This window comes from Marmota monax, unplaced genomic scaffold, assembly GCF_021218885.2.
Source record: "Marmota monax isolate L192 unplaced genomic scaffold, Marmota_monax_Labrador192_F-V1.1 WCK01_AAM20220418_F8-fsc00153, whole genome shotgun sequence".
Lineage (NCBI taxonomy): Eukaryota > Metazoa > Chordata > Mammalia > Rodentia > Sciuridae > Marmota > Marmota monax.
The window spans coordinates 1415969-1441492 of record NW_026692146.1 but is presented as its reverse complement, the minus strand read 5'-3'; the positions used below and the strand labels follow the sequence as shown (position 1 = coordinate 1441492).

Sequence of the window (25524 nt, the reverse complement as noted above, 5' to 3'; positions counted from 1 at the left end):
TTGTTCTCTTTCTCTTTTTCTCTCTTGAAACTGAGGGTTGAGCTACATCCCAGCCCTTTTTATTTTTCATTGTGAGACAGGGTCTCACTAAATTGCCCAAGCTGGCTCTGAAGTTGCCATCTTCCTGCTTTAGCTTCCCTAGTGTCTGGGATTACAGCTGGTATTCCAGATGAGCATAAACTACTGCCTCCAGTTAAGGAGAAAAAGTCTCAATATATTGCCCAGGCTGGCCTCAACTCTTGGTCTCAAGTGGTCTTCCTGCCTCAGCCCTGCCCCCAGCGTAGCTGGGACTATAGGCACATGCCACTGTGCCCAGCCATTATTATATGTCATCAAAAGCCTTCATTCAGATTAGCAAATGTATTATTTTGTACAGAAAAATTGTCCTTTCTTTGTATTGAGGGCCAATGGAACTATTCTTTCTTTCTTAAAGTTGAAAACTAACTTTACTTACAGCTACACTTTTTTTTTTTTTAACAAAGAGTTTTTTTTTTTTTTAATATTTATTTTTTAGTATTTGGCGGACACAACATCTTTGTTTGTATGTGGTGCTGAGGATCGAACCCGGGCCGCACGAATGCCAGGCGAGCGCGCTACCGCTTGAGCCACATCCCCAGCCCCACAGCTACACTTTTATTGGTATAGTTTTTGGATAGAAAGCATGGCTTTTGTAATTAGTAGAGATTTTGCAAACAATATCTGTATGGTAGGAATGATCTCTGGAATTGTATCAGCTGTATGATGTACATCTCAGAAGTTAGGATGTTCTAGGATTTCCCACCATCCATTGTTCTCCCACCATCTTACCTCCATGCAGAAAATGGTCTATCCTCCCTAGAGACAGAGCAAAGGCACAGGAAAATAGAAATAATTTTATGATGAAGTCTTATGAATCTTCTTCTATAAGCTTCCCAACAAAGTTATTCTTTTATATTATGAGAATTCATATTTCACAATGTTTAATTGGTTGGTTGGCTATTTAAATTTTTTTCCTTCTATTTGTATATTTCTGTGCTCTTTGCAGTGAGAATTTTGAGGGTTATGAAAAGAGATATGCTTAGAAATACATCTAAGAACAATTCTGTCTTGTGCTGCTGATATACTCCAAAATGTACATTCCTTGGTTTGAGGCTAGAAGTGCTACAGTGATGGCTCGTGTTATTTCCAAGGTCATAAAGCCTTGGCCTCTCTGATGGGACTCAGTATGAGAGTGTCAGTAGTAAGTAAATCACACTATTCATCTTAGTTCTAAAGCCAGTGTTTTATTCCATGAGGAAACAATAGAGGCATTTTCAATAAGATCAGGAACACAGCCAAATGTTCACAATCTCTGACATTATTCATCAGTGTATGAGAGGTGTGCCCTAGGGCAGGGTTTCAGAGATCTCAGTCTGTAGAAGGCCAATTCCATTGCTCTGGGCCCCAGGTGAGGCAGAACATCATGACACAAGAGGTGTATTGGAGGAAAGCAGCTCATGATATGATAATCAGGAAGCAGAGCGACTTGATTTATTTATTTATTTTTTAGACAGGTGCAAGTGTTCGGGTGGTGAATCAGCTGCTTACAGAGATGGATGGTCTGGAAGCACGTCAGCAGGTTTTTATTATGGCAGCCACTAATAGGCCAGGTAAGAAAGAAGAACATCACACAGATGAGTCTCAAAACTCACAGCATTTGTTTACAGTTTACTTTATGTACATCTTAGTAAAGGAATATTTAAATTTTAGCAATTCCCTTTTGGTTCATAGGTTGAAATAAAACCTTAGAAAGCTTTTTTATAAGCTACAGTAAACCACAGTATTATTGCCTAGATTCTATGAGATTGTTTTTCTCTGTTAGTGCTCAGAAAGTTGTTTTGCTGGCAGAACACTTGAAATACACATTGTTTTTTAAAATTAGAGCTTTATAGTTATACATAGTATTTGAGTTCATTTGACAAAATACATGCAAGGAAGGAATTTGATTTTTTTTTTTTTAGTTTTATTGATTTTATTTTTTTTAAATACACGACAGCGGAATGCATTACAATTCTTACTACACATAGAGTTCAGTTTTTCATATCTTTGTATAGAATATGTTCATGCCAATTCATGCCTTTATACATGTACTTTTTTTTGCATTACAATTCTTATTACACAAATACACCACAATTTTTCATATCTCTGTTTATATATAAAGTATGTTGACACACAGTTCAGTTCTTTATACATGTACTTTGGATAATGATGTCCATCACATTCCACCGCCAGGAATTTGATTTTAATTCCCATCTTCCCCTTTGCATCCCTCCTCCCTCCCCGTATTCTCTCTCCTCTATTAATATTTTATTTATTTATTTATTTATTTATTTATTTATTTATTCATTCATTCATTCATTCATTCATTCATTCATTTTTGGTGCCAGAGATTGAATCCAGGGGTGCTTAACCACTGAGCTATATCTCCCCAGTCTTATTTTTCAGTTTTGAGATGGGGTCTCACTATGTTGCTAAGGGCCTCAATAAATTGCTCATGCTGGCTTTGAACTTGCAGTCCTTCTGCCTCAGCCTCTTGAGTCACTGGGGTTATAGGTGTGTGCCACCATGCCCAACTATTTATTTATTTTTTATTGATATTTTCTATGTATATATAAACAGGTGAAATTCTTTTTGGTACATTTATATATGTATATGACATGCTGTTGTTAAATTCATTCCATATTTCAATCCCTTTCCCTTCTTCCTCCCTACCTCTTGTTGTTCTTCTACTCTACTGATCTGCCTTATATCTTTATGTATTCAGTCTTCTTCATTTCATGTATTCATCTTTCCTCATTTTGCTATAGCTTCCACACATGAGAGAAAACATTTGGCTTTTGATTTTCTCAGTCTGGCTTAATTCACTTAGAATGATTTTCTCCATCTCCATCCATTTACTAGCAAATACCATTATTTCATTCTTCTTTAGGGCTGAGTAAAACTCTGTTATGTGTGTGTGTGTGTGTGTGTGTGTGTTTGTGTATGCACACAGCACGTTTTCTTGAGCCATTCATCTATTGATGGGCATCTGGGTTTATCTCATAATTTGGTTATTGTGAATTGTGCTGCTATAAATATTGAAGTGGCTTCATATGTATTATATGACGATTTTAGTTCTTTTGGATAAATACCGAGGAGTGGGATAGCTGGGTTCCAGTCCTAGTTTTTTGAGGGATCTCCACACTGCTTGCCATAGTGGTTATACTAATTTGCAGACCTCCCAACAATTTATGAGTGTACTTTTTTCTCATATCCTCTCCAGCATTTATTATTGTTTCTTGAAACACATTTTTGACCCCAAAAGCATTCTAAAAGTTTGTCCTGTGGTTTCTCTCAAGCTTATAGAAAATCAGAACTACACACTCACTATAAAGTTGAAAATAGGTTTTTAAGATTTTAAACTGAAAAAAATTGAAAAAAAAAAAGATTTTAAACTGAAGTCATGTTTCTATACTTATCCTGCATTATGATTTAAAATTGTTTCCAATCTTTAGCATTCTATGAGGGAAATAGAACAATGCTCAAGACTTCAAAAGTTCCAAATATATCTTTTATTTTTATCCTAAATACTCTTCAAGTTTCTTAATGCTTTGCCCTTGGTATAAGCCACTCTTTCATAGCTGTTCCTACTATGATGTTTGTAGTAACCGTGTCTGTTAGTAATGATAAGGTACATTAGTTGTTTAAATGGATTTAAACAATACCAGTTGTTAAGCTGGTGTAATATTTTCCTCTCCTGTAAGTTACTATAGAAACTCATGAATTTGCTACCATTTTATGATGAAAAATTGAGAGTTGGAATAGTTTGACCTTGGTAATAATGAAAAGCTGTCTTTGGATCTGACAGAACAGGGTTTTCGTCCTGGCTGTAGCATTTTATATCTTTTTTTTAAATTGTACATAACACAGTACCTTTATGTATGTATGTATGTATGTATGTATGTATGTATGTATGTATGTATTTGGTGCTGAGGATGGAACCCAGTGCCTCATACATGCAAGGCAAGCACTCTACCCCTGAACCACAACCCCAGTCCCCCATTTTATATCTTATTAACTGTTGTGTTTCAACCCCAACTGGTCTAACACCAACTAGGAAGGCTACAGTTGAATTCTGTCACTAGTGGAGTTGTGTCAGTTTCATCAGTTAATGAGAATCCTTTGGAAGACTTTACGTGCCAGTGGTCTTCTCGGGATACCTGCAATTCTTATCAGCCTGCTCCAAGTTTGGAGATTCCCATGACTCTCGCAGTTTCAATAATTCACTAGGACAATTTATAGATCTCACGAAAGAGCTATATTTACAGTTATAGTTTTATTATAAAGCATATACATAGGGTGTTGTCTGAAAGGAGCATTGAATTTCCATGTTCTACCCTATGGCATCAGAATGTGTGTCACCCTTCCCGTAAATCAGTATATTCACCTACTGGGAAGTGTAATCAAGATTTGGTGACCCGAGTGTTTTTGGGGGGGTTTGTTATGTATGTTTGTTTATTGTAAAGAATTTTGTCTTTTAATTTAATCTCAGTAGATTAGAGAATAGATTTTTGGTTGTCACTAGATTTTCCCTAAAACCTCTCCTTCAAAATACATATATATTTTATCTTTGCTTGTGGGTTTCTTACCAGGAAGTAAACCAGTGTGCCCAAAGTGAAGTAGGTGAGGGGAAAAGTTATGAAGAGACAGATGCAAGGGATGTATAGGCCACAGTAAGGAATGTGGATTTGCTTCTGGATGTGGATTTGATTAACTCATTGGCAACAAAACTTCAGTTTTTGACTTACAAATAAAGCTACTAGGAACATCCGTGGATAGTTTCTTATGTAGACCTGCAATTCATTTCTCTGAGGTAAATACTCAAGAGCATAATTACTAGATTGTATGGTAATTATGTTTAATTTTAAAAAGAGGTTAGCAAAGTGGCTGTGCCATTTTATATTTCCTATTAGTAATGGTAGAAGAGCTCCAATTTCTTTGCATCTTCACCAGTGTTTTATGTCATCACTGTATTTTACCTTAGCTGTTTTAAAAGCTGTATAGTGAATAAAAACATCCTGGTTTTAATTTATATCTCTCTAGTGGCTAATGAGATTGAACTTCTTTCATGTATTTATTTGCCATCCTTATGTTCTCTTTGGTGAAATGTCACTTAATGTCCTTTACTTGCTTTCTAAAATTAAGCTGCATATATTTTTCACTGTTGAGGTTTTTTGTTGTTGTGTTTTTGTTTTGGTACTGGGTATTGAACCCAGGAATGCTTTATAACTGATCTACATTCCCACCTCTTTTTATTTTTTGAGACAAGGCTTTGCTAAGTTGCTGATTCTGGCCTTGAACTTCATGAACTTGGAATCCTCCTGCCTTAGTCTCCTGAGTTGCTGGGATCATAGGTGGGTGCCACCAACCCTTTACTGTTGTTTTGGTTTTTTACCCCACATTTTTTTTTTGTTTGTTTGTTTGGTTTTTTTGGTACTAGGGATTAAACTCAGGGACAGTTGACCACTGAGTCACATCCTCAGCCCTATTTTGTACTCATTTATAATCCTATGAACAGTGTAAAAATGTTCCTTTTTCTCCATGTCCTCTCCAGCATTTATTATTATTGTATTCTTGATGAATGCCATTCTGACTAGTTATGAGATGAAATTTCAGTGTAGTTTTTTTTTTTTTTTTAATATTTATTTTTTAGTTTTGTAGTTGGACACAATACCTGTATATTTATGTGGTGCTGAGGATCAAACCCGGGGCCTCATAAGCGCTAGGTGAGCGCTCTACCACTGAGCCACAACCCCAGCCCTCAGTGTAGTTTTGATTTGCATCTCCCTAATTGCTAGTGATGTTGAACATTTTTCATTTATTTGCTGGCCATTTGTATTATTTCTTTTGAGAAAATATCTGTTTTGTCCATTTGCCCATTTATTAAGTGGGATTTTAAATTTTTTTGTAAGGTTTTTGAGTTCTTTATATATTTTAGATATCAATTCTGTCAGAAGAGTAGCTAGCAAAATTTCCTCCCATTCTGTATGTTCTCTCCTTACATTCTTCATTGTTTCATTCACTGTGCAAAAGCTATTTAATTTGGTGTCATTCCATTTATTAATTCCTGGCATTATTTCCGGAACTTTAAAGGGTCCTGTTGAGAAAGTTGTTGCTGTGGCTGTATGCTGGAGTCACTGAGTTTTGAGAGTTCTTTAATTTTAATATTTTCTAGTTGTAGGTGGACGCAGTACCTTTATTTTTATGTGGTACTGAGGATCAAACCCCATGCCTCACACTGCTAGGTGAGCTCTCTACCACTGAGCTACCACCCCAGCCCCTTGAGAGTTTTTTATATATATTTTAGATATAACTCCTATGTCATATATGTGATTTGCAGTATTTTATCCCAGTATATAGTTCATCTTTTCATCCTCTTGACCGAAGAGATCCAATTTTTGAGGTTTTTCTTTTATATATTATGCTTTTAGTTTCATGTTGAGGAATGATTCACCAAACCTTATGTCTCAGTGGTTTTTCTCCAGTGTTTTCTTCTACAAATTTCATGGTTTGCATTTTTAAAAAAATATATTTTTAGTTATAGATGAACACAACACCTTTATTTTATTTATTCATTTATTTATTTATGTGGTGCTGAGGTTCAGACTCAGTGCCTCACATGTGCTAGGCAAGCGTTCTACCACTGAGCCACAAGCCCAGCCCCTGGTTTTTACATCTTAATATTTTTAAATCTGTGGTTGTACTTTAGTTGACTTATGTGAGGTTTAGATTAAAGTTTATTTTGGGGCCAATTTTTATTCAACTATTCCATCATCATTTGTTAAAAAGACTATTCGTCCTTCAACATACTATTTTTATACCTTTGTCAAAAAGCACTTGGTATATACCAGAATGAATAATTGAAGTTCAAGGTACAATACCATTTGCAGTAGCAGTAGTGGGAGTGAAGGCTAGAGAAGGAGGGAAAGAGAAAAATTTAGGCCTGTATCTAGCAAAATATATACCCATCAGTTTTATAGATTTTCTATAAATCTATAAAACTGATGAAAATCTATAAAACTGATGAAAGAGATCAGAGGAGACAAATAAATGATAAGATATTCAGTGTTCTTGGGTGGGAAGACTCAGTAATGTCAAGATATCAATACTTCCCAACTTAATCTATAGATTGAAAACAATCCTAACCAAAGTTCCAACAAGTTATTTTGTGGTATTGACAAACATTCTAAAGTTTATGTGGAAAGGTAAGAGACCTAGGATAGCCAACACATTGTTTAAGTAATACAAAGTTGGAAGATTGATGTTACCCAACTTTAAGACTTAGTACATAAGGTACTGTAATCAAGATAGTTTGGAAAAATAGATCAAGAAAAGAATAGAGGCCAGATATAGACCCACACAAATATAGTCAACTGATCTTTGGCGAAGGAACAAAAGCAATTCAGTGGAGAAAAGATAGTTTTATGGTGCTGGAGCAACTGCACACCCACATGCAAAAGAAAAGTAATAATCTACACACAGACCTTACACCTTTCACAAAAACTAACTCCAAATGGATCACAGACCTAAGTGTGCAATGAAAAACAATACTCTTAGAAGGTAACGTGGGCTAAGTGACATTGGCTTTGTTAATAACTTTTAGATGCAACACCAGAAATGAAGTTTGTGAATGAAAATATTGATACATTGTACTTCATTACAGTTGGTTAACTTATGCTCTACAAAAGGCATGATTAGGAGAATTAAAAAAACAAAAAAAGCCACCAACTAGGAGGAAATATTTGCAAAGCATCTGTAAACGTCAAAATAGGACTGCAGTTGTGGTTCAGTGGTAGAGCTCTTGCCTAGCATGTGTGAGGCTCTGGGTTTCCATTCTCACACCACATAAAAAAATAAAGATACTGTGTCCATCTAAAAATATTTTTTTAAAAAGTCAAAATATACAAAGATCTCTAAAACCATTTTAAAAATGGGCCAAAATTCTAACCTCACCCAAGAAGATGGATAGTAAATAAGCTTATGCTAATGATCAATATTATATGTCATTAGGAAATTGCAAATTAAAACAAGAGATAGCATTACATAACTATTAGAATGGCTCAATTTCTAAAATACAAATGACTCAGAATGCAAGAATATGGAGCAACAGGAACTTCCCTTTTGTTGCTGGTAGACATGCAAAATGTTTCAGCTACTTTGGAAGACAGTGTGTCAGATTTTTTAAACAAAACTAAACAAATTTTTATCATATAGTTTCCAACTATAATTGTGAATTTTTCAGTTCCTTTTTTCATTTAGGTCAGTTTTGCTTCACACATTTTCTGTTCTGTTGTACATACCTGTTTAGAATTGTTGCCTTCCTTGTGGATTGATTATTCATATCTCTTTTTGTTCCTGAATGTCTTCATTCCTCTGAAGTACATTTTATCTGCTTTTAATATAGCCACACCTGCTTTCTTTTGATAAATGTTTATATGGTATATCTTTTTTCATTCTTTTACTTTCAACCTACACTTACAAAATTATATAGAATTGATTTTCTTTGTAAATAAGAATTTTTTTTTTTTTTTTTTGGTCATTTATTTTAATCCACTGTACCAATTTCTCTCTTTTAACTGGTTTGTTTATACCAGTACATTTATTGTACATATGATATATTAGGGCTTTAGATTGTCATTTTGTTTCCTGTTCAGTTTTTCATCCTCATTTTTCTTTTATCTGTTTTAATGTGGATTATTGGAACATTTTTTAGAATACTATTTTGATGTATCTGTATGTTTAAGTATATGTCTTTGTAGCTTTTCTTTGGATACAGTAGATATTATACCATTTGTACATATTTTCCTTTTATGTGTTTAAAAATATTTGAAAAATATTTCATAAACTTTACTATTTTAAAAGAAGTCCTTTTAAAAAGATCCTGAATTAGAAGAAAAATGGTCCAGAGAAGAATTGGTGGGGGCTTGGTGGAAGAAGTAAGAGGTGGTGCTGGCCCTCACTTATAATCCCAGCACCTTGGGAGGCTGAGTCAAGAGGATCACAAGTTCGAGGCCAGCCTCAGCAACTTAGCGAGGCCCTGAGCAACTTAGTGAGACCTGGTCTCAAAATAGAAAACAAAAGGACTGGAGATGTAGTTCAGTGGTAAAATGTCCGTGGGTTCGATCCCCAATACTAAAAAAAAAAAAAAGGTCAGAAGTGGTAAAATTTGCATATATTTTGAAGGCTAAATTAATAACAGTTGCTGGAATTAGATGTGGGATATGAAAAGGAAGTAAATAAGTAGTACTTACAGTTAGATTTTTGGCCAACAAAACTGGGTAAAAAGTTTTGTCACTGAGATAGGAAAGGCTGGACGAGGGATAAGTTTATTTTTAGCTATAAAAATAACTTCAAGGAGATGCTATTCAGTTTTTTTTGAAAACTCATATTAAAAACTCATCAATAGTGAGAACAAGGTTCCTAGAGCACCTACCAAATGTTATGTTTTGTTAAGTACTTTACCATGTTAACCTCACAGTAATTCTGTGAGAAAGGTTCATGTAAACATTAGTGTTGCAGAAATTAAAGATCAGTTAGATTAAATAATTTGCCAAGGAAAGGTACATAACTGATAAGTGGTGGAGCAGAGATTTGAATCTCAGTCTGTCTGACTCCAGTGTTCTAACTACTACAATAAGTACTTCCCATGTTATGTTATTTAATCCTCACAGAAAAATTCTGAAATAGGTTCTAATTGCTTTTCCCCCCAGAGGAGTTAAGTAATTTGTCATTATCAGGTGGCCCCAGGAATCTACTGAATTGAACTTGCTTAAAGGCATGTGTTCATTTCCTTTATATTCTGTACCATAGTCTCCTTCACATAATGGAATTTGTTATGTGTTCACTTGTGAGCAGAATCTGTTTTTTATTGCTTGGGTTCTATAAATTGACAAACTGCAAAAGAGAGTGGTCAGAATCAAGTCTCCATGTTTGTAGATCTGATTAGTAAATGGTATGAAAAAGGGAAACCCATAGAGGGAGACATCATTTTAAAAATGAGAGAGCATGAAAAGCTTATAACAAAAACTGTAGTTTTTCATCTTCTGCCCCAGAGACAACCACGATCAATTCCTGAACTATTTTGCCCTTTGTCTCCTCTACATTTTCAAGTAATATATATTCATACTGATATTTCTTATCAGTTTTAGCTGACTTCCTTTGAAGGAAGATGAAGATTTGGTGTCTCACATGCACCCTGACTCCACATTCACCCCCACTGTCTCACCCACACTGTCTGTCCTCTTCTCCATCCTTCCAATATTGTAGTTTTATCAGAACTTTTGATAAAGCCACTAGTCAAGTGTCCACATTACTATGACTATAAGTATTTCTCTCTGGATACCTAAGCATGACACTGATTAGGTTTCCTTTTTCATATAACTTTTTAGACTTGAATTCAGTAACTTTTTCTTTGTTTCTTTGTTTTCCATGCTCATGTTCTCACATATGCTGTAGAACTGTCAATATTATTTATCCAGATGATGTATTCATTCCTTTTGGTTATTTGTTTGGTTGTATTTTTCTTTATCTCTTTCTCTCTTATTCTCACTCTCTTTCTTTCTCCTTCTGTCCTTTTCTCTTTCTTTCTGTCCTTTCTTTATCCTTCTATTTGAGCCCAAGTGCATTCTACCAATGAGTTACATCCCCAACCCTTTTTATTTTTTCCCACTTTTTTAAATTGATGCATTATAGTTTTACATTATTGATTGGATTTTTTATTACATGCTCAAAATACACAATATAATTTTTTTTTAAATTATTTTTGAGACAGGGTCTCACCAAGTTGCCCAGAATAATCTCAGAGATTTGAATCTTTACTTTTGAGCCTCCTGTCTCAGCCTGCCAAGTAGGCGGGGTTACATCTCACCCAGCTATTGATTGTATCTTGGGACATTCCTTCTGGGGCTTTCCAGCCTACTCCAAACTGGATTTCTTGGTCTAGGCCTGTGTTATAAACAGTTCTTATTTCAGGGCTTTCTTTTACTGTTTACCCTCTTGTTACTAATCTTATGCCCCCCACCATCCCACATTTACTCACTTATTTTTAAAGCTTTTTTTTTTTTTTTTTTTTTTTTACCAGAGAGTGCACTCAGGCAATCCACTGAGTCACATCTGATCTTTTTTATGTGGATTTTTGGTTTATTGATGTGCTTACCTCAGAATTTTTTCTCCCATTTCTCACCTTTTCTCTTCATTTTCCCCCCTAATTTTTCAGCTATTACTTTTTTGGTTGTGGATGAATTATTATTTTTATTTATTTATTTTAATTTTTTAATTCTAATTTGTAGACACCAGACTGCATTACAATTTATATTACACATATAGAACATAATTATTCATATCTCTGGTTGTATACCAAGTATATTCACACCATTTATGTCTTCATACATATACTTAGGGTAATGATAGCCATCTCATTGCACCATCTTTTCTACCCCCATGCCCCTTCCCTTCCCACCCCTTTGCCGTATCTAGAGTTCATCTAATCCTCTCATACTCCCAACCCCACTATGAATCAGCCTCCTTATATCAGAGAAAACATTTGGCATTTGGATTTTTGGGATTGGCTAACTTCATTTAGCATTATCTTCTCTTTTTTTTTTTAGTTGTAGATGGACACAAAACCTTCATTTTATTTGTTTATTTTCATGTGGTGCTAGGGATCGAACCCAGTGCCTCACGCATGCTAGGCAAGTGGTCTACCACTGAGCAATAACCCTGGCCCCTAGCATTATCTTCTCTAACTCCATCCATTTACTGGCAAATGCCATGAGTTTACTCTCTTTTATTGCTGAGTAGTATTTTATTGTGTATATATACTACATTGTCTTTATCAATTCATCTACTGAAGGACATTTGGATTGGTTCTACAGTTCAGCAATTGTGAATTGATGTGGCTGTGTTCCTGTAGTATGCTGTTTTTAAGTCCTTTGGGTATAGACTGAGGAGTGGGATAGGATAAGTGGGTAAAGGTGGTTCCATTCTCAGTTTTCCAAGGAATCTCCATACTCCTTTCCTTATTGGCTGTGCCAAATTGCAGTGTAGGACTGCCTTTTTCCCAACATTCTCGCCATCACTTATTGTTGTTTGTATTGTTAATAGCTGCCATTCTGACTGGAGTGAGATGATATCTTAGAGTAGTTTTGATTTGCATTTCTCTAATTGCTAGAGATGTTGAACATTTTTTTTTAATATATTTGTTGATTGATTGTATACCCTCTTTTGAGAAGTGTTCAGTTTCTTAAACCATTTATTGATTGGATTATTTGATTTTTTGGTGTTACAGCTTTTTGAGTTCTTTATATACCCTAGAGATTAGTGCTTTATCTGAAGTGCAAGTTGTAAAAATTTGCTCCCAAGCTGTAGGCTCTCTATTCACCTCACTGAGAAGAAGCTTTTAGTTTGAACCCATCGCATTTATTAATTCTGTGCTTTAGGAGTCTTATTAAGGAAGTAGGGGCCTAATCTGATTGTATTTGATTTGCCAGAATTTTATTGAGAAGTTTTGCATCTGTGTTCATTAGAGATATTGGTCTGAAGTTTTCTTTCTTTGATGTGGTCTCTTCTTCCTGGTTTTGGAATCAGGGTGATATTGGCCTCATAGAATGAGTTTGGAAGTGCTTCCTCTTTTTCCATTTCCTGAAATAAATTGTAGAGTATTAGTATTAGTTCTTTAAAGGTCTTGTCGAACTTGGCTATGTATCCATCTGGTCCTGGGATTTTCTTGGTTGGTAGGCTTCTGATGGCGTCTTCTATTTCATTGCTTGAAATTGATCTGTTTAAATTGTGTATATCATCTGGATTCAATTTGGGCAAGTCTTATGACTCTAGAAATTTGTCAATGCCTTCGATATTTTCCATTTTATTGGAGTACAGTTTTCAAAATAATTTCTAATTATCTTCTGTATTTCTATAGGGTCTGTTGTGATATTTCCTTTTTCATCACATATGTTAGTAGTTTGGGTTTTCTTCTCCTCTACGTTAGCATGACAAAGGGTTTGTCAATTTTATTTATTTTTTCAAAGAACCAACTTTTTGTTCTGTCAATTTTTTCAGTTATTTCTTTTGTTTCAATTTCATTGATTTCAATTATTTCTTGTCTTCTGCTTTTGGTGTTAATTTGTTCTTTTTTTTTTCTAGGGCTTTTAGATATAATGTTAAGTCATTTATTTGTTAACTTTTTCTTCTTTTAAGGAATGAACTCCATGCAGTGAAGTTTCCTGGTAGTATGGCCTTCGTAGTGCCCCAGAGATTTCAATACATACTATCTGTGTTCTCATTCACCTCTAAGAATTTTTAATCTCCTCCTTGATGTCTTTTGCAACCCATTGTTCATTCAGTACCATATTGTTTAGTCTCCAGGTTTTGGAGTAGCTTTTATTTTTTATTTTATCATTGATTTCTAATTTTATTCCATTGTGATCTGATAGAATGCAGGGTAGTATCTCTACTTTTTTATATTTGCTAAGAGTTGCTTTGTGGCATAATATATGGTCTATTTTAGAGAAGGATCCACGTGCTGTGAGAAGAAAGTGGATTCATTAATTGAAGGATGAAATATTCTATATATGTCAGTTAAGTCTATGTTATCGATCGTATTAGGTTTTTTTTCTTAAATTTTTTTTAGTTGTAGATGGACACGATACCTTTATTTAATTTATTTACTTTTATGTGTTGCTGGGCATCGAACCCAGACCTTCACACATGCAAGGTAAGTGCTCTACCACTGAGCCACAACCCCAGCCCTGTTGATTGTATTATTGAGTTCTGTAATTTCTTTGTTCAGCTTTTGTTTGGATGATCTATCCAGTGGTGATAGAAGTGTGTTAAAGTCACCCAGAATTATTGTGTTGTAGTCTATTTGACTCTTGAACTTGAGAAGAGTTTGATGAACGTAGATGCTCCATTGTTTGGGGCATATAAATTTTTCATTGATATGTCTTATTGATGAATGGTTCCCTTAAGCAGTATGAAATAGCCTTCTTTATCCCTTTTGATTAACTTTGGCTTGAAGTCTACTTTATTTGATGTGAGGATAGAAACCCTGGCTTGCTTCCGCAGTCCATATGAGTGTTTTGATTTTTTCCAACCTTTCACCTTCAGTCTGTGGATGTCTTTTTCTATGAGATGAGTCTCTTGGAGGCAGCATATTGTTGGGTCTGGTTTTTTTGTTTGTTTTTGTTTTTATCCAATCTGCCTGTGTGTATCTTTTGATTGGTGAGTTTAGGCCATTAACATTCAGGGTTATTATTGAAAAATGATTTTTATTCCCAGCATTTTTGTTTATTTTTAGTATTAAACTAACTTGGTTTCTCCTTTCATTAGTAGTTTTTCCTTTACTGTAATACCTCCCTTTGCTAATTTTCATTGTTGTTTTTCAATTCCTCTTTATGGAATATTTTGCTAAGGCTGTTGGGTAGTGCAAGCTTTCGAGTTATAAATTCTTTTAACTTTTGCTTATCATGGAAGGTTTTTTTACTTCATGATCAAATTTGTGGAAGGTTTTTTATTTCATCATCAAATCTAAAGTTTAATTTTGCTGGACATAAGACACTTGGTTGGCATCTGTTTTCTTTCAGAGCTTGATATATATTGTTCCAGTATCTTCCAGCTTTCAGGGTCTGCGTTGAAAAATCTGCACATCTAATTGATTTTCCTCTACATGTAATCTTATTCCTTTCTCTCATGGCTTTTAATATTCTCTCCTTATTCTGTATGTTAGCCATTTTTATTATGTGTCTTGGTGTGGATCTGTTGTGATTTTGTACATTTGGCACCCTGTCACCCTCCAGAATTTGGTTTTCCAATTCATTCTTCATGTTTGGAAACTTTTCTGATATTATTTCATTGAGTAGATTGCTCATTCCTTTAGTTTGGAATTCTATGCTTTCCTTTATCCCAATAACTCTTAAATTTAGTGTTTTTATGCTATCCCATATTTCTTGAATGTTTTGCTCATGGTTTCTTACCATCTTCACTGTGTGGGCTACATTCTTTTCAAGATTATATATTTTGTCTTCATTGTCTGAGGTCCTTTCTTCCAAGTGGTTTAATCTGTTTGTAATGCTTTCAATTGAACTTTTAATTTGGTTTATTGTTTCTTTCATTTCAAGGATTTCTGTTTTTTTTTTTAGAACCTCTGTCTCTCTGTTGAAGTAATCTTTTGCTTCCTTTATTTGTTTATGTAACTCTGTCAAAATGATCTTTTGCTGCCTGTATTTGCTCTCTTATATCATTCTTTAATTCACAGAACATTTTTATCATGTACATCCTGAACTCCGTCTCTGTCATTTCTTCTGCTGTGCTGGCCATGGATTCTAATAATGTGATATCTTGATATGTTTGGGGCACTTTCTTCCCTTGTCTTTTCATATTGCTTATGTGTCTTCCCTTCTAGCACTGTGGATCCGAGGCTTATAGTGCCCCTGTAGGGATCTAATACCTCTCCTTTGAGGTGAAGGACAATGGTAACAGATTCCAATATAACCAATATACACCCTAAAAACAAATGTTTGCTGTTAAGATGTTTATAGTTTGGTCAAAATGTACAGAAATGGTGAATTCATTTATTAGCTACAATATACTCAGTAGGTTTATAAAAGTGTTTACAGTTTCTAATGGTGGATAAAGAACCAGAGGTGAGGAGTAGGATGATATGCTAAGGAGGAGGTAGGAGGCCCACCATCTTGGATCTGTATTTCACACTTCTTAGGAAGTGTGAAAGAGAAATCTAACAAGGAAGGTTAGTAGCAGGAGAAGGGAGAGAAAGTAATTTTGAGTAGACAAGTAAGTGGGAAGACAGTAGAGTACATAAAACAAATATAAATATATATTTAGAAAAATAAAAAATGTTAAAATAGTAGAAATTGGTGGGAAAAAAATTTTTTAAAAAGTCCCAGTCTTCAAAATCCTAATTCATGCAAAATACTTGGTTTCACATATGGATGTGAGTGCGGGAGAATAGAGAGGGAGAGGAAAAAAAGAACTTGAAAGAAGAAACAGGGATTGTTTTAGTTGGAGATCAGTATCTTTCCTGCTTTCCTTTTTATCTAATAGGTGGGGTCATCTGTTGTTAGATAGTATCTCTGCCCTCAGGATGGTGAAGGTAACCAGGGTGTCACTGTGCCAGGGTGGCAGATGCTGGGGAGAGGGGGTAGTTAGAAACTGAGTACCTGGCCAGCCAGAGTTCCAAATTGGGATTTGCTCCCACTGAAAGTGATGAAGGTGACCCAAGATGGAGGCGCCTGCTTTCATTGTTTGGGTGTCGGGTCAGTGGGGGGAGCCGAGTGATGGCATTGGACAAGGAGTTCAGAGACAGCTCTGGCTTGCAGTATGTGGCTGTCAGCTTATTCAGAGCCTGTGTGAAGTTCCCTGGTGTAGGCAGCTACTATGTGTAGGGGACTATCTGCTGCTGCAGCGTCCCAAGATGGCAGCAACCAGGGGAGCCCCATGGGGGTAGATGGGGGTCCACATGGGAGTGGCAGCTAGAGTTCCTGCATGTGGGAAGCTGCCAGGTGTCATGCGTGGGAGCGGCATCCTGACACTGAGGCCTGGAGCCCTGGACGGGCACAGTAATCGTGATTCCTGCCTAGGAGCAGGAATATCACTACAGAGAAGCAGTATTCTCACTACTTGAGTCCTAGGTCATGGAGTGACACGGAATGCTGCCTCTCTTGGCCCACCATCTTGGATCTATATTTATTTATTGTTATATCGTGCTGAGAATTGAACCCAGAGCCTCACACATGCTAGGCAAGTACTCTACCACTGATCCACAATCCCAACTCCTCAGCTATTACTTTTTTGAAAGTACTATCCACTATTCCATCTCAGATTATTCTGAACCCTCTTCGCATGTGTGGTATAGCTGCAGTTAAACCAGCTGCCTGTACTTAGCTAGAGAAGATGCAGCTCCTTGTACTGCTAGGCCACTGATACCCTAGTTTGAGTCTGTTCTGCACACTTGCATTTCTTTCTTCAAATGCCAGCCCTCCTAATTCTCAGTAGGAGAATTACCTGTTCGCACTCAGTGCACTGTGTAACTTGTTTAAAAAAATAAAAAAGATACTCGTGCGTAGAGTATGTAGACTTTGAAACCCATATAGCCAAACCAGCTTCTTAACATTCTCTTCTACTTGATGGTGTCTGTTTCCTACCTGTAGCAGAAAAAAGTTTCTGCCCTCTAGATATGGCACAGCTGAAAAAATAAGCAAATAAGCTTCCATCTGGACAAGAATTAGGTCTGCACTTTTATATTTGAGACTTTCTGGTTCAAAGTCTTTTGTTCATTCTAAGCCCTAAATAATTATTTAGCAGATAAAAGAATAGAGGACTAAAAAGAAGCTGTTTATTTTCTTACAGTAAGATATTTAGACACTAAAGGTCTAAGTTAAACAGACCTGTTCCCTCACTTCTAGTCTGACTGGTCTTGTATCAAGGTTGAATGCTTCTTGGAGGCAGTCGAACACATGCTGTGGTCAGGCCTGTATACCTTGCCCTTTGACAGAGCACTACTTTTTTAAAAAATTAACTCGGGCCCTGATTTGTAGATAAGCTGGTATGTAGTAGACTCATAATTGTTTAATCAATCATAAGAAGATACCTCATTCTGTTTTCCATCTTTGTTTAGGTTTTTAAAAATTTTATCCATTTTAGGCCTGCATTCTAGTGATTTTTAGTATATTTGCAGAGTTATGCAGCCATCACAATTTAATTTTAGAATATTTCCATTCTTAAAAAGAAATCTTATACTTTTCAGCATTCATTCTCCTTACCTCATGTTCAGTTCTAGGTAACCACTAACTTACTGTATCTATAAATTTGCCTATTCTATATATTTTACATAAAAGAAGTCATATAATGAGGGCTTTTTTGTCTGTTCTTTTACTTAATATAAGATTCTCAAGGTTCATCCATGCTATACAATGTCTCAGTACGTCATCCCTTTTTATTTCCAGATAATAATTCATTTTATAGTTATACAAGTTTTTTTATTTACCAATTGATGGACATTATGAATAATGCTGCTATGAATATTCACGTGCAAGTTTTTGCTTTAATTTGGTTTAATTTCTCTTGGAGATATATACTTAGGAGTGGGAAGGGTAGCTAAGAAAACTTAGGAAGGAGAAACTCAGTAATTTTTAAGAATGCAAAGGGATGCTGAGAGCAAAATGTTTAAGAACTTCTATACTATAGACAAGATGACCACTAGGCAGGTTTGTGTACACACACACACACACACACACACACATACATATTTTAACTCGTTTTCAAATGGTGCATTTTGCCATCCCAAGAGAAATTCCAACAGTAGTTGAATATTCATAAAAGCATTGAATAAAGATATAGTTTCCATTTGGTGGTTCAGCAGTAATACTAACAGATGGAATGTCAGCTGCAAAGAGGACTAATTGTGCGTCTTTGTGGAGGAGGAAAATATTGTTTAAGTTGCAATATATTTATTAGAAACATGAATTTCATTATTTCTAGTTAGGTTTGTATATGCAGTGGTCTTACCTTTGTGTCTTATAAGAGCTCTCAATTTCACGCTTAAATTAACTGTTGGAAATGATTTAGCTAAAAAATGGAGTCTCTGTAGAGAAGTCAGGAATGTTCATAAGGAGCCTCCTGTCAGGCATGGTGTGAGGCTTGCAGTGCTGCTGGCACCCAGAGACCAAGCACAAAAGAAGGCAGGAGACTTTCTTTGAGGAGCCTCAGGAAAGAAGGCAGTGTCCTTTGAGAACTGCAATAGATATGAAGGGGGGAGGGCATTTCAGAGGAAGACAGCACTGAGAGCACAGAGAAGGAAGCTTGAAGCTTCTGGATCTTTTAGGGAACAGCAAGACATCTGATAACTAGTGTTTTGGGGAGAAATCAAACTAGAAAGGAAGATGGTGAGGTCCTAAGGGCTTTCCTGCCCTGGTTAGAAATGTAGCGTCCATTGTGCAGGAAGGAGCAGGAGTTGAAACAATGGACTTGTGTTTTAGGCAGATAACCTTGGCAGCATTATAAGGGGAGGTTTACAAGCTAGACCAGTTAAGGACTTATGTTTTCTTGAACTGATGGTTAAGGTAATCAGAGACAGACTTGATGGAACTTGTACCTGTTTAGAGGGAAGGGGAGAAACCTGTCTGGTGTTTTGGGGTGGGGGTTCATTATGTGTGATTGGGAATCCTGGAGAAAGAGCAGGTTTGGGGCTAGAAGGTGGGATGGATTTTTCAATTTTAAAAAAAATCTATTCTGTTTCATTTATTTAAGACTTGTTCTCCCTTCTCCAGATATCATCGACCCTGCCATTCTGCGCCCAGGTCGGCTGGACAAAACACTCTTTGTGGGTATGCCACCCCCAGCAGACCGTCTTGCCATCTTAAAAACTATCACAAAAGTGAGTAAAGGAAATGGAATATTTTTGGATGTGTTTCTCTCAATAACTATAGTTACAACGGGTATTAATTCAGGATGACTGAATACTTTCTTTACTCTAAATATTTGTCCAGTCTAGATCTCCCAAAAAGGAAGATGAACTTTTATTTTATCATTGAAAATCCTCTCCATTTTTATTTTTAGTTGCTTAAAGTGAAGGCAACTTAAATAGATTAGAAAACTGAAAAAGCAGAGGGATATTTGGAGATGTTGTTCAATTAATATATTAGACATATCACTGACATCACATTTTCCATTCTTTTAGATGTGTGATTGTTACTTTTAGAAGAATTAACATTAGTTCATGTTTGAAATGGAATAGAAACATTTGGAGATGAAAAGTAAATAGATGTAGGTCCAACGTAAACATCCAGAGAAAAATTCAGTTTTGATAACACCATATTGAATTTTGTCCTCCACGTTTATGTATTTCAACTTAAAAAAATTGTATTAATGTATTATAGTTATACAAAATAGCAGGTTCATTTTGACATATTTATAACCACATATAACTTAGTTTGTTCCAATTCAATCCCTTGTTCTTCCCCTTTCCCCTCCCCTAGATCCCCTTCCTCTGCTCTGTCTTCTATGTATTTATCATTTTATTAATTTGTGTATTATAGTTATGTAAAAGTTAAATTCATTGTAACTGTTATTCATACCTGCACATACTATAATTTTATTCTACAGTTTCTTTCCTTTCCCATCTTTACCCCCTTCCTCAGTCCCCTTCCTCTGTTCCACTGTTCTCCCAGTTTCATGAGTTTTTTTGATTTTTAAAATCCTTACTTCTCTCCACTTTCTGCATAGGGGAGAAAACTTTTGGGTCTTTGCCTTTTGAGTCTGGCTTATTTTCCTTAGCAAGATGTGCTGTACCAGTTCTACCCATTCACCTGCAAATTATATATTTCATTCTTCTTTATTGCTGAGTAAATACCATAATTTCTTCATCTATTCATCTGTTGACAGGCTCCTAGACTTGTTCCATAACTTGGCTATTGTGAAATGTGCTGTTATAAACATTGGTCTGCATGTATCCCTATTATGAGGAATTTTTTTTTTTTTTTTAAAGAGAGAGAGAGAGAGAGAGAGAGAGAGAGAGAGAGAGAGAGAGAATTTTAATATTTATTTTTTAGTTTTCGGCAAACACAGCATCTTTATTTGTATGTGGTGTTGAGGATCGAACCCCGGCCACACGCATGCCAGGCGAGCTCGATACCGCTTGAGCCACATCCCCAGCCCTGCATGTATCCCTATAGAATGCTGATTATAGTTCTTTTGGATAAATACCAATAAATGCGATAGCTGGGTCACATGGTAGTTCCATTCCTAGTATTTTAAGAAGACTCCATACTGATTCCCAAAGCGGTTTTACTAATTTGCAGACTCACCAACAATGAATGAGAGTACAATTTTCCCACATCCTCCCCAAGAATAATAGGTATGAATGACTTATTTGGACCTACCATATCCTATTTCCTCAGTGATTTTCAAATTAAATAACATGCATTTTTACTCAATATTTTTAGCAGAATATAATATTTTTCAGTAAGTGGGGAGCAATATCCTCCGAAGTTTTTCTCTGTACAATATTTTCTCTGTACAATATTTAAGAATTATTTTAATCATAAATTACAGTGGCTTGACTTTTGACCCAAATGTAAGTATAAACACATCCAGTAAAAAACTGTTGCTATATATGTTTTCCAGCTTTTAAGATGCCTGTACAGAGGTAGGCAAGGTGGCACACACCAGTGCCTGGGGAGACTGAGGCAGGAGGATTGCAAGTTCAGAATGCCTCAACAGAAACGAGGCGCTAAGCAACTAGTGAGACCCTGTCTCTAAATAAAATACAAAGTAGGGCTAGGGTCGTGGCTCAGTGATTGAGTGCCCCTGAGTTCCATCCTCAGGATCCCAAAAAAGAAAAAAGATGCCTATACAGAATTGATTTTTCTGTTTAAAAAAAAAAAAAAAAAACTAATAAGAATTGGACACAAAATAAAAAGGACTAGGCAAGTCATCCCAGATTGTACTATGGCCAAATGATGTATATTGACATTTAGTGCAGACATTGCAAACCTCTCTATGCAGTAGGGTTGATAAGTGATAGAGTGAATGAAAAAGGGGGAATAAACGTAATACATTATTTAAAGAAAGTTAATTTTATTTGAGAATTAAAAGAACAAATTGAAAGAGATTAACTTCTTATAATGTTTCTTTGTTATAAAAGGTTTTCTTTCCTAACATTGCTCTGAGAGTTAAAAGGAAAAAAAGATTAGAAAGCAGAGGAAGTCATTATTATTATTATTATTATTATTATTATTATTATTGTTACAGATGGACACAATATCTTTATTTTGTTTATTTATTTTTTTTATGTGGTGCTGAAGATCGAACCCAGCACCACACATGTGTGAGGCAAGCGCTCTGCCACTGAGCCACAACCCCAGCCCAAGTTATTATTTTTTAAGTACAGATTTCATTTTAGAAAAATCAGTTAACAAGGTAATTAACAACATTCTTATCTTCCCTTCCACCACTGCACAGTTTTTGTTGCGTGTGTATATGTCTGTGGCCAGTTTTATAACACTTACATTATGTCCAGGAGTCATAATCTTAGCTTAATATTTAAATAAATCTAGTACTCACAACAGCAATTTCACAAGTTTTTTCTATTTAATTTGATTCATCTTTTTATCTGTATTTCCTTATTAACTTTATTCTTTTATTCTGTTTATTAAGTATATTCTACTTTATTCCTTGAATTCTTTCCATGATTAAATATATCTGTCTGTTGTCTTTATATCTGGATAACAGGTTAGCTGGAAATAATTTTTGATTGGTCACAGTTTTCCCTATTGCCTTTGTAAATATTGCAGTGTAATTTTTTTTTTTTTTTTAATTCTGAATGTGTCTATAAAGATGTTTGAGGCCTGTCCGTTGATCTCATTCACCTGGTGCCATGTTCCAGGAATACAAAGCACCATGAGAAATGGTGTAACTTTGTAATCCCTCCTGATTCTGCTGAAATCCCTTGATTAGTGTGTCTGAGGACTTTCTTTAACATTCTCTAAGGATATCCTCTCCACAGGCTACTTCTCTTAATATTTGAGTATCAGTGGACATCATAAGATTTTGTCACCTTACCTTTCCTCAGTGCTCCTTCCTGGCAATGTAGGCTTGATTATGAGCCACCCCAAAAGTTTCTCTTTCCATTCCCCTCCACTTTCAACATTTGCAACATGCAGGTTTTCTCCTTTCTTTTTTTTATTTTATTTTATTTTATTATTATTTTTTTTAAATTTTTTATTGTTGGCTGTTCAAAACATTACATAGTTCTTGATATATCACATTTCACAATTTGATTCAAGTGGGTTATGAGCTCCCATTTTTACCCCATATACAGATTGCAGAATCACATCAGTTACACATCCATTGATTTACATATTGCCATACTCGTGTCTGTTGTGTTCTGCTGCCTTTCCTATCCTCTACTATCCCCCCTCCCCTCCCCTCCCCTCCCCTCTTCTCTCTCTGCCCCCTCTACTGACATTCGTTTGTCCCCCTTGTATTATTTTTCCCCTTCCCCTCACTTCCTCTTGTATGTACTTTTGTATAACTCTGAGGGTCTCCTTCCATTTCCATGCAATTTCCCTTCTCTCTCCCTTTCCCTCCCACCTCTCATCCCTGTTTAATGTTAATCTTCTTCTCATGCTCTTCGACCCTACTCTGTTCTTAGTTACTCTCCTTATATCAAAGAAGACATTTGGCATTTGTTTTTTAGGGATTGGCTAGCTTCACTTAGCATAATCTGCTCTAATGCCATCCATTTCCCTGTAAATTCTATGATTTTGTCATTTTTTAATGCAGAGTAATACTCCATTGTGTATAAATGCCACATTTTTTTTTATCCATTCATCCATTGAAGGGCATCTAGGTTGGTTCCACAGTCTAGCTATTGTGAATTGTGCTGCTATGAACATCGATGTAGCAGTGTCCCTGTAGCATGCTCTTTTTAGGTCTTTAGGGAATAGACCGAGAAGGGGAATAGCTGGGTCAAATGGTGGCTCCATTCCCAGCTTTCCAAGAAATCTCCATACTGCTTTCCAAATTGGCTGCACCAATTTGCAGTCCCACCAGCAATGTACAAGTGTACCCTTTTCCCCACATCCTCGCCAGCACTTGTTGTTGTTTGACTTCCTAATGGCTGCCAATCTAACTGGAGTGAGATGGTATCTTAGGGTGGTTTTGATTTGCATTTCTCTGACTGCTAGAGATGGTGAGCATTTTTTCATGTACTTGTTGATTGATTGTATGTCCTCCTCTGAGAAGTGTCTGTTCAGGTCCTTGGCCCATTTGTTGATTGGGTTGTTTGTTCTCTTATTGTCTAATTTTTTGAGTTCTTTGTATACTCTGGATATTAGGGCTCTATCTGAAGTGTGAGGAGTAAAGATTTGTTCCCAGGATGTAGGCTCCCTATTTACCTCTCTTATTGTTTCTTTTGCTGAGAAAAAACTTTTTAGTTTGAGTAAGTCCCATTTGTTGATTCTAGTTATTAACTCTTGTTCTATGGGTGTCCTATTGAGGAATTTGGAGCCTGACCCCACAGTATGTAGATCATAGCCAACTTTTTCTTGTATCAGATGCCGTGTCTCTGATTTGATATCAAGCTCCTTGATCCATTTTGAGTTAACTTTTGTGCATGGCGAGAGAAAGGGATTCAGTTTCAATTTGTTGCATATGGATTTCCAGTTTTCCCAGCACCATTTGTTGAAGATGCTATCCTTCCTCCATTGCATGCTTTTAGCCCCTTTATCAAATATAAGATAGTTGTAGTTTTGTGGATTGGTTTCTGTGTCCTATTTTCTGTACCATTGGTCCACCCGCCTGTTTTGGTACCAGTACCATGCTGTTTTTGTTACTATTGCTCTGTAGTATAGGTTTTCTCCTTTCTTTATTTGGTTGCTTTGAGTAGATTTTTAAACTTTTAACTTTTTAAAATAGATTCTTTGGATGATAACAAAGGAAGATCATGATCCAACTTTCACAGGCCATCATAACTTAAAACTGCATTGGGTAATATTCATAACTGACTCCAAAAGGTGGGAGGAACAGATGAGAAAAGAAGGCTGATGGGGCTTTGTGGGTTAAAAAGCTCCCACTAATGAAGGACGTGGTGGAAGACAAGATGGTTCAACCAAAAACTGAAATTCAGCATACCAGAACTAAGGCAATATCAGAGAATAACAAAAGGGACTCAGATGGAAATTGTTTAAAGTTTTTAATTAATGGGACATTGGATTACTGTAGAGTTGAGGGAGAACATGAAGGCAGGTAAATTCTCTGCATGAGCATTACCCAAGTGATGATGTCTAACAGGAAGTTGGATTCATGGCTGGGAGTTCAGAAGAGTCCTCTGGTTGAGTTATAGCTTTGTCTGTCATCGTCATATTACTGGTGAAAGCTGTGAAAACGTATTGCTTAGCTCACTGTTTGTCAAGACAGTTTTACCGCCACCCCACTCCACATTTTTTAATTGTCTGTGAGATGTTTGTCTCTAGGAAAGGGAGTGTTGCTGCTGTCAAATATCCTACAGCAAACAGGAAAACCAAACACACTACCCAAAGATTTATCTAACACAAAATGCCAATATCCCAAGGCTAACAAAGCTTGCTTTATTCGTATATACTTGTTATCTGTACCAAGCATTTTCCTTCCATTTCCTTGGCTCCATCATTAAGAACTTCAGTAATGAGATTTTGTTCATTTTGGTTAGTATGTATTTAGATACATGTGTATATAAGTAGGTCTATACACACACTCTCCTAGTTTCTTCATATGAATTTCCTATAGTCATGGTGACAAATGAAAATAACACACTTGCATGTGGGATATCACCAACAAAAGGAAATGAATAGAGTGCTGTCCATTTCTAGATGAGAGACTTACAAATTTGTTTGGAGCCTTACAAATTTGGATCCAAAAGAATGATCACCTCATCATTTCAGATACTGGTTCATTCCCACAATGATACCCACAACT

The 25524-nt window shown here is 35.9% G+C and overlaps 1 protein-coding gene across 10 annotated transcripts in view; it reads left to right on the top strand.

Moving 5' to 3' along the window:
- The window catches only part of Nvl (nuclear VCP like), a 132390-nt gene that overhangs the window by 69863 nt on the left and 37003 nt on the right, over positions 1–25524 (top strand). For all 10 annotated transcript variants that reach the window (XM_058571768.1, XM_058571759.1, XM_058571753.1 and 7 more), the window contains 2 exons: positions 1529–1628; positions 19338–19444. In XM_058571768.1, the coding sequence (XP_058427751.1) occupies positions 1529–1628; positions 19338–19444 (207 nt within the window). The remainder of the gene's footprint in view (positions 1–1528; positions 1629–19337; positions 19445–25524) is intronic.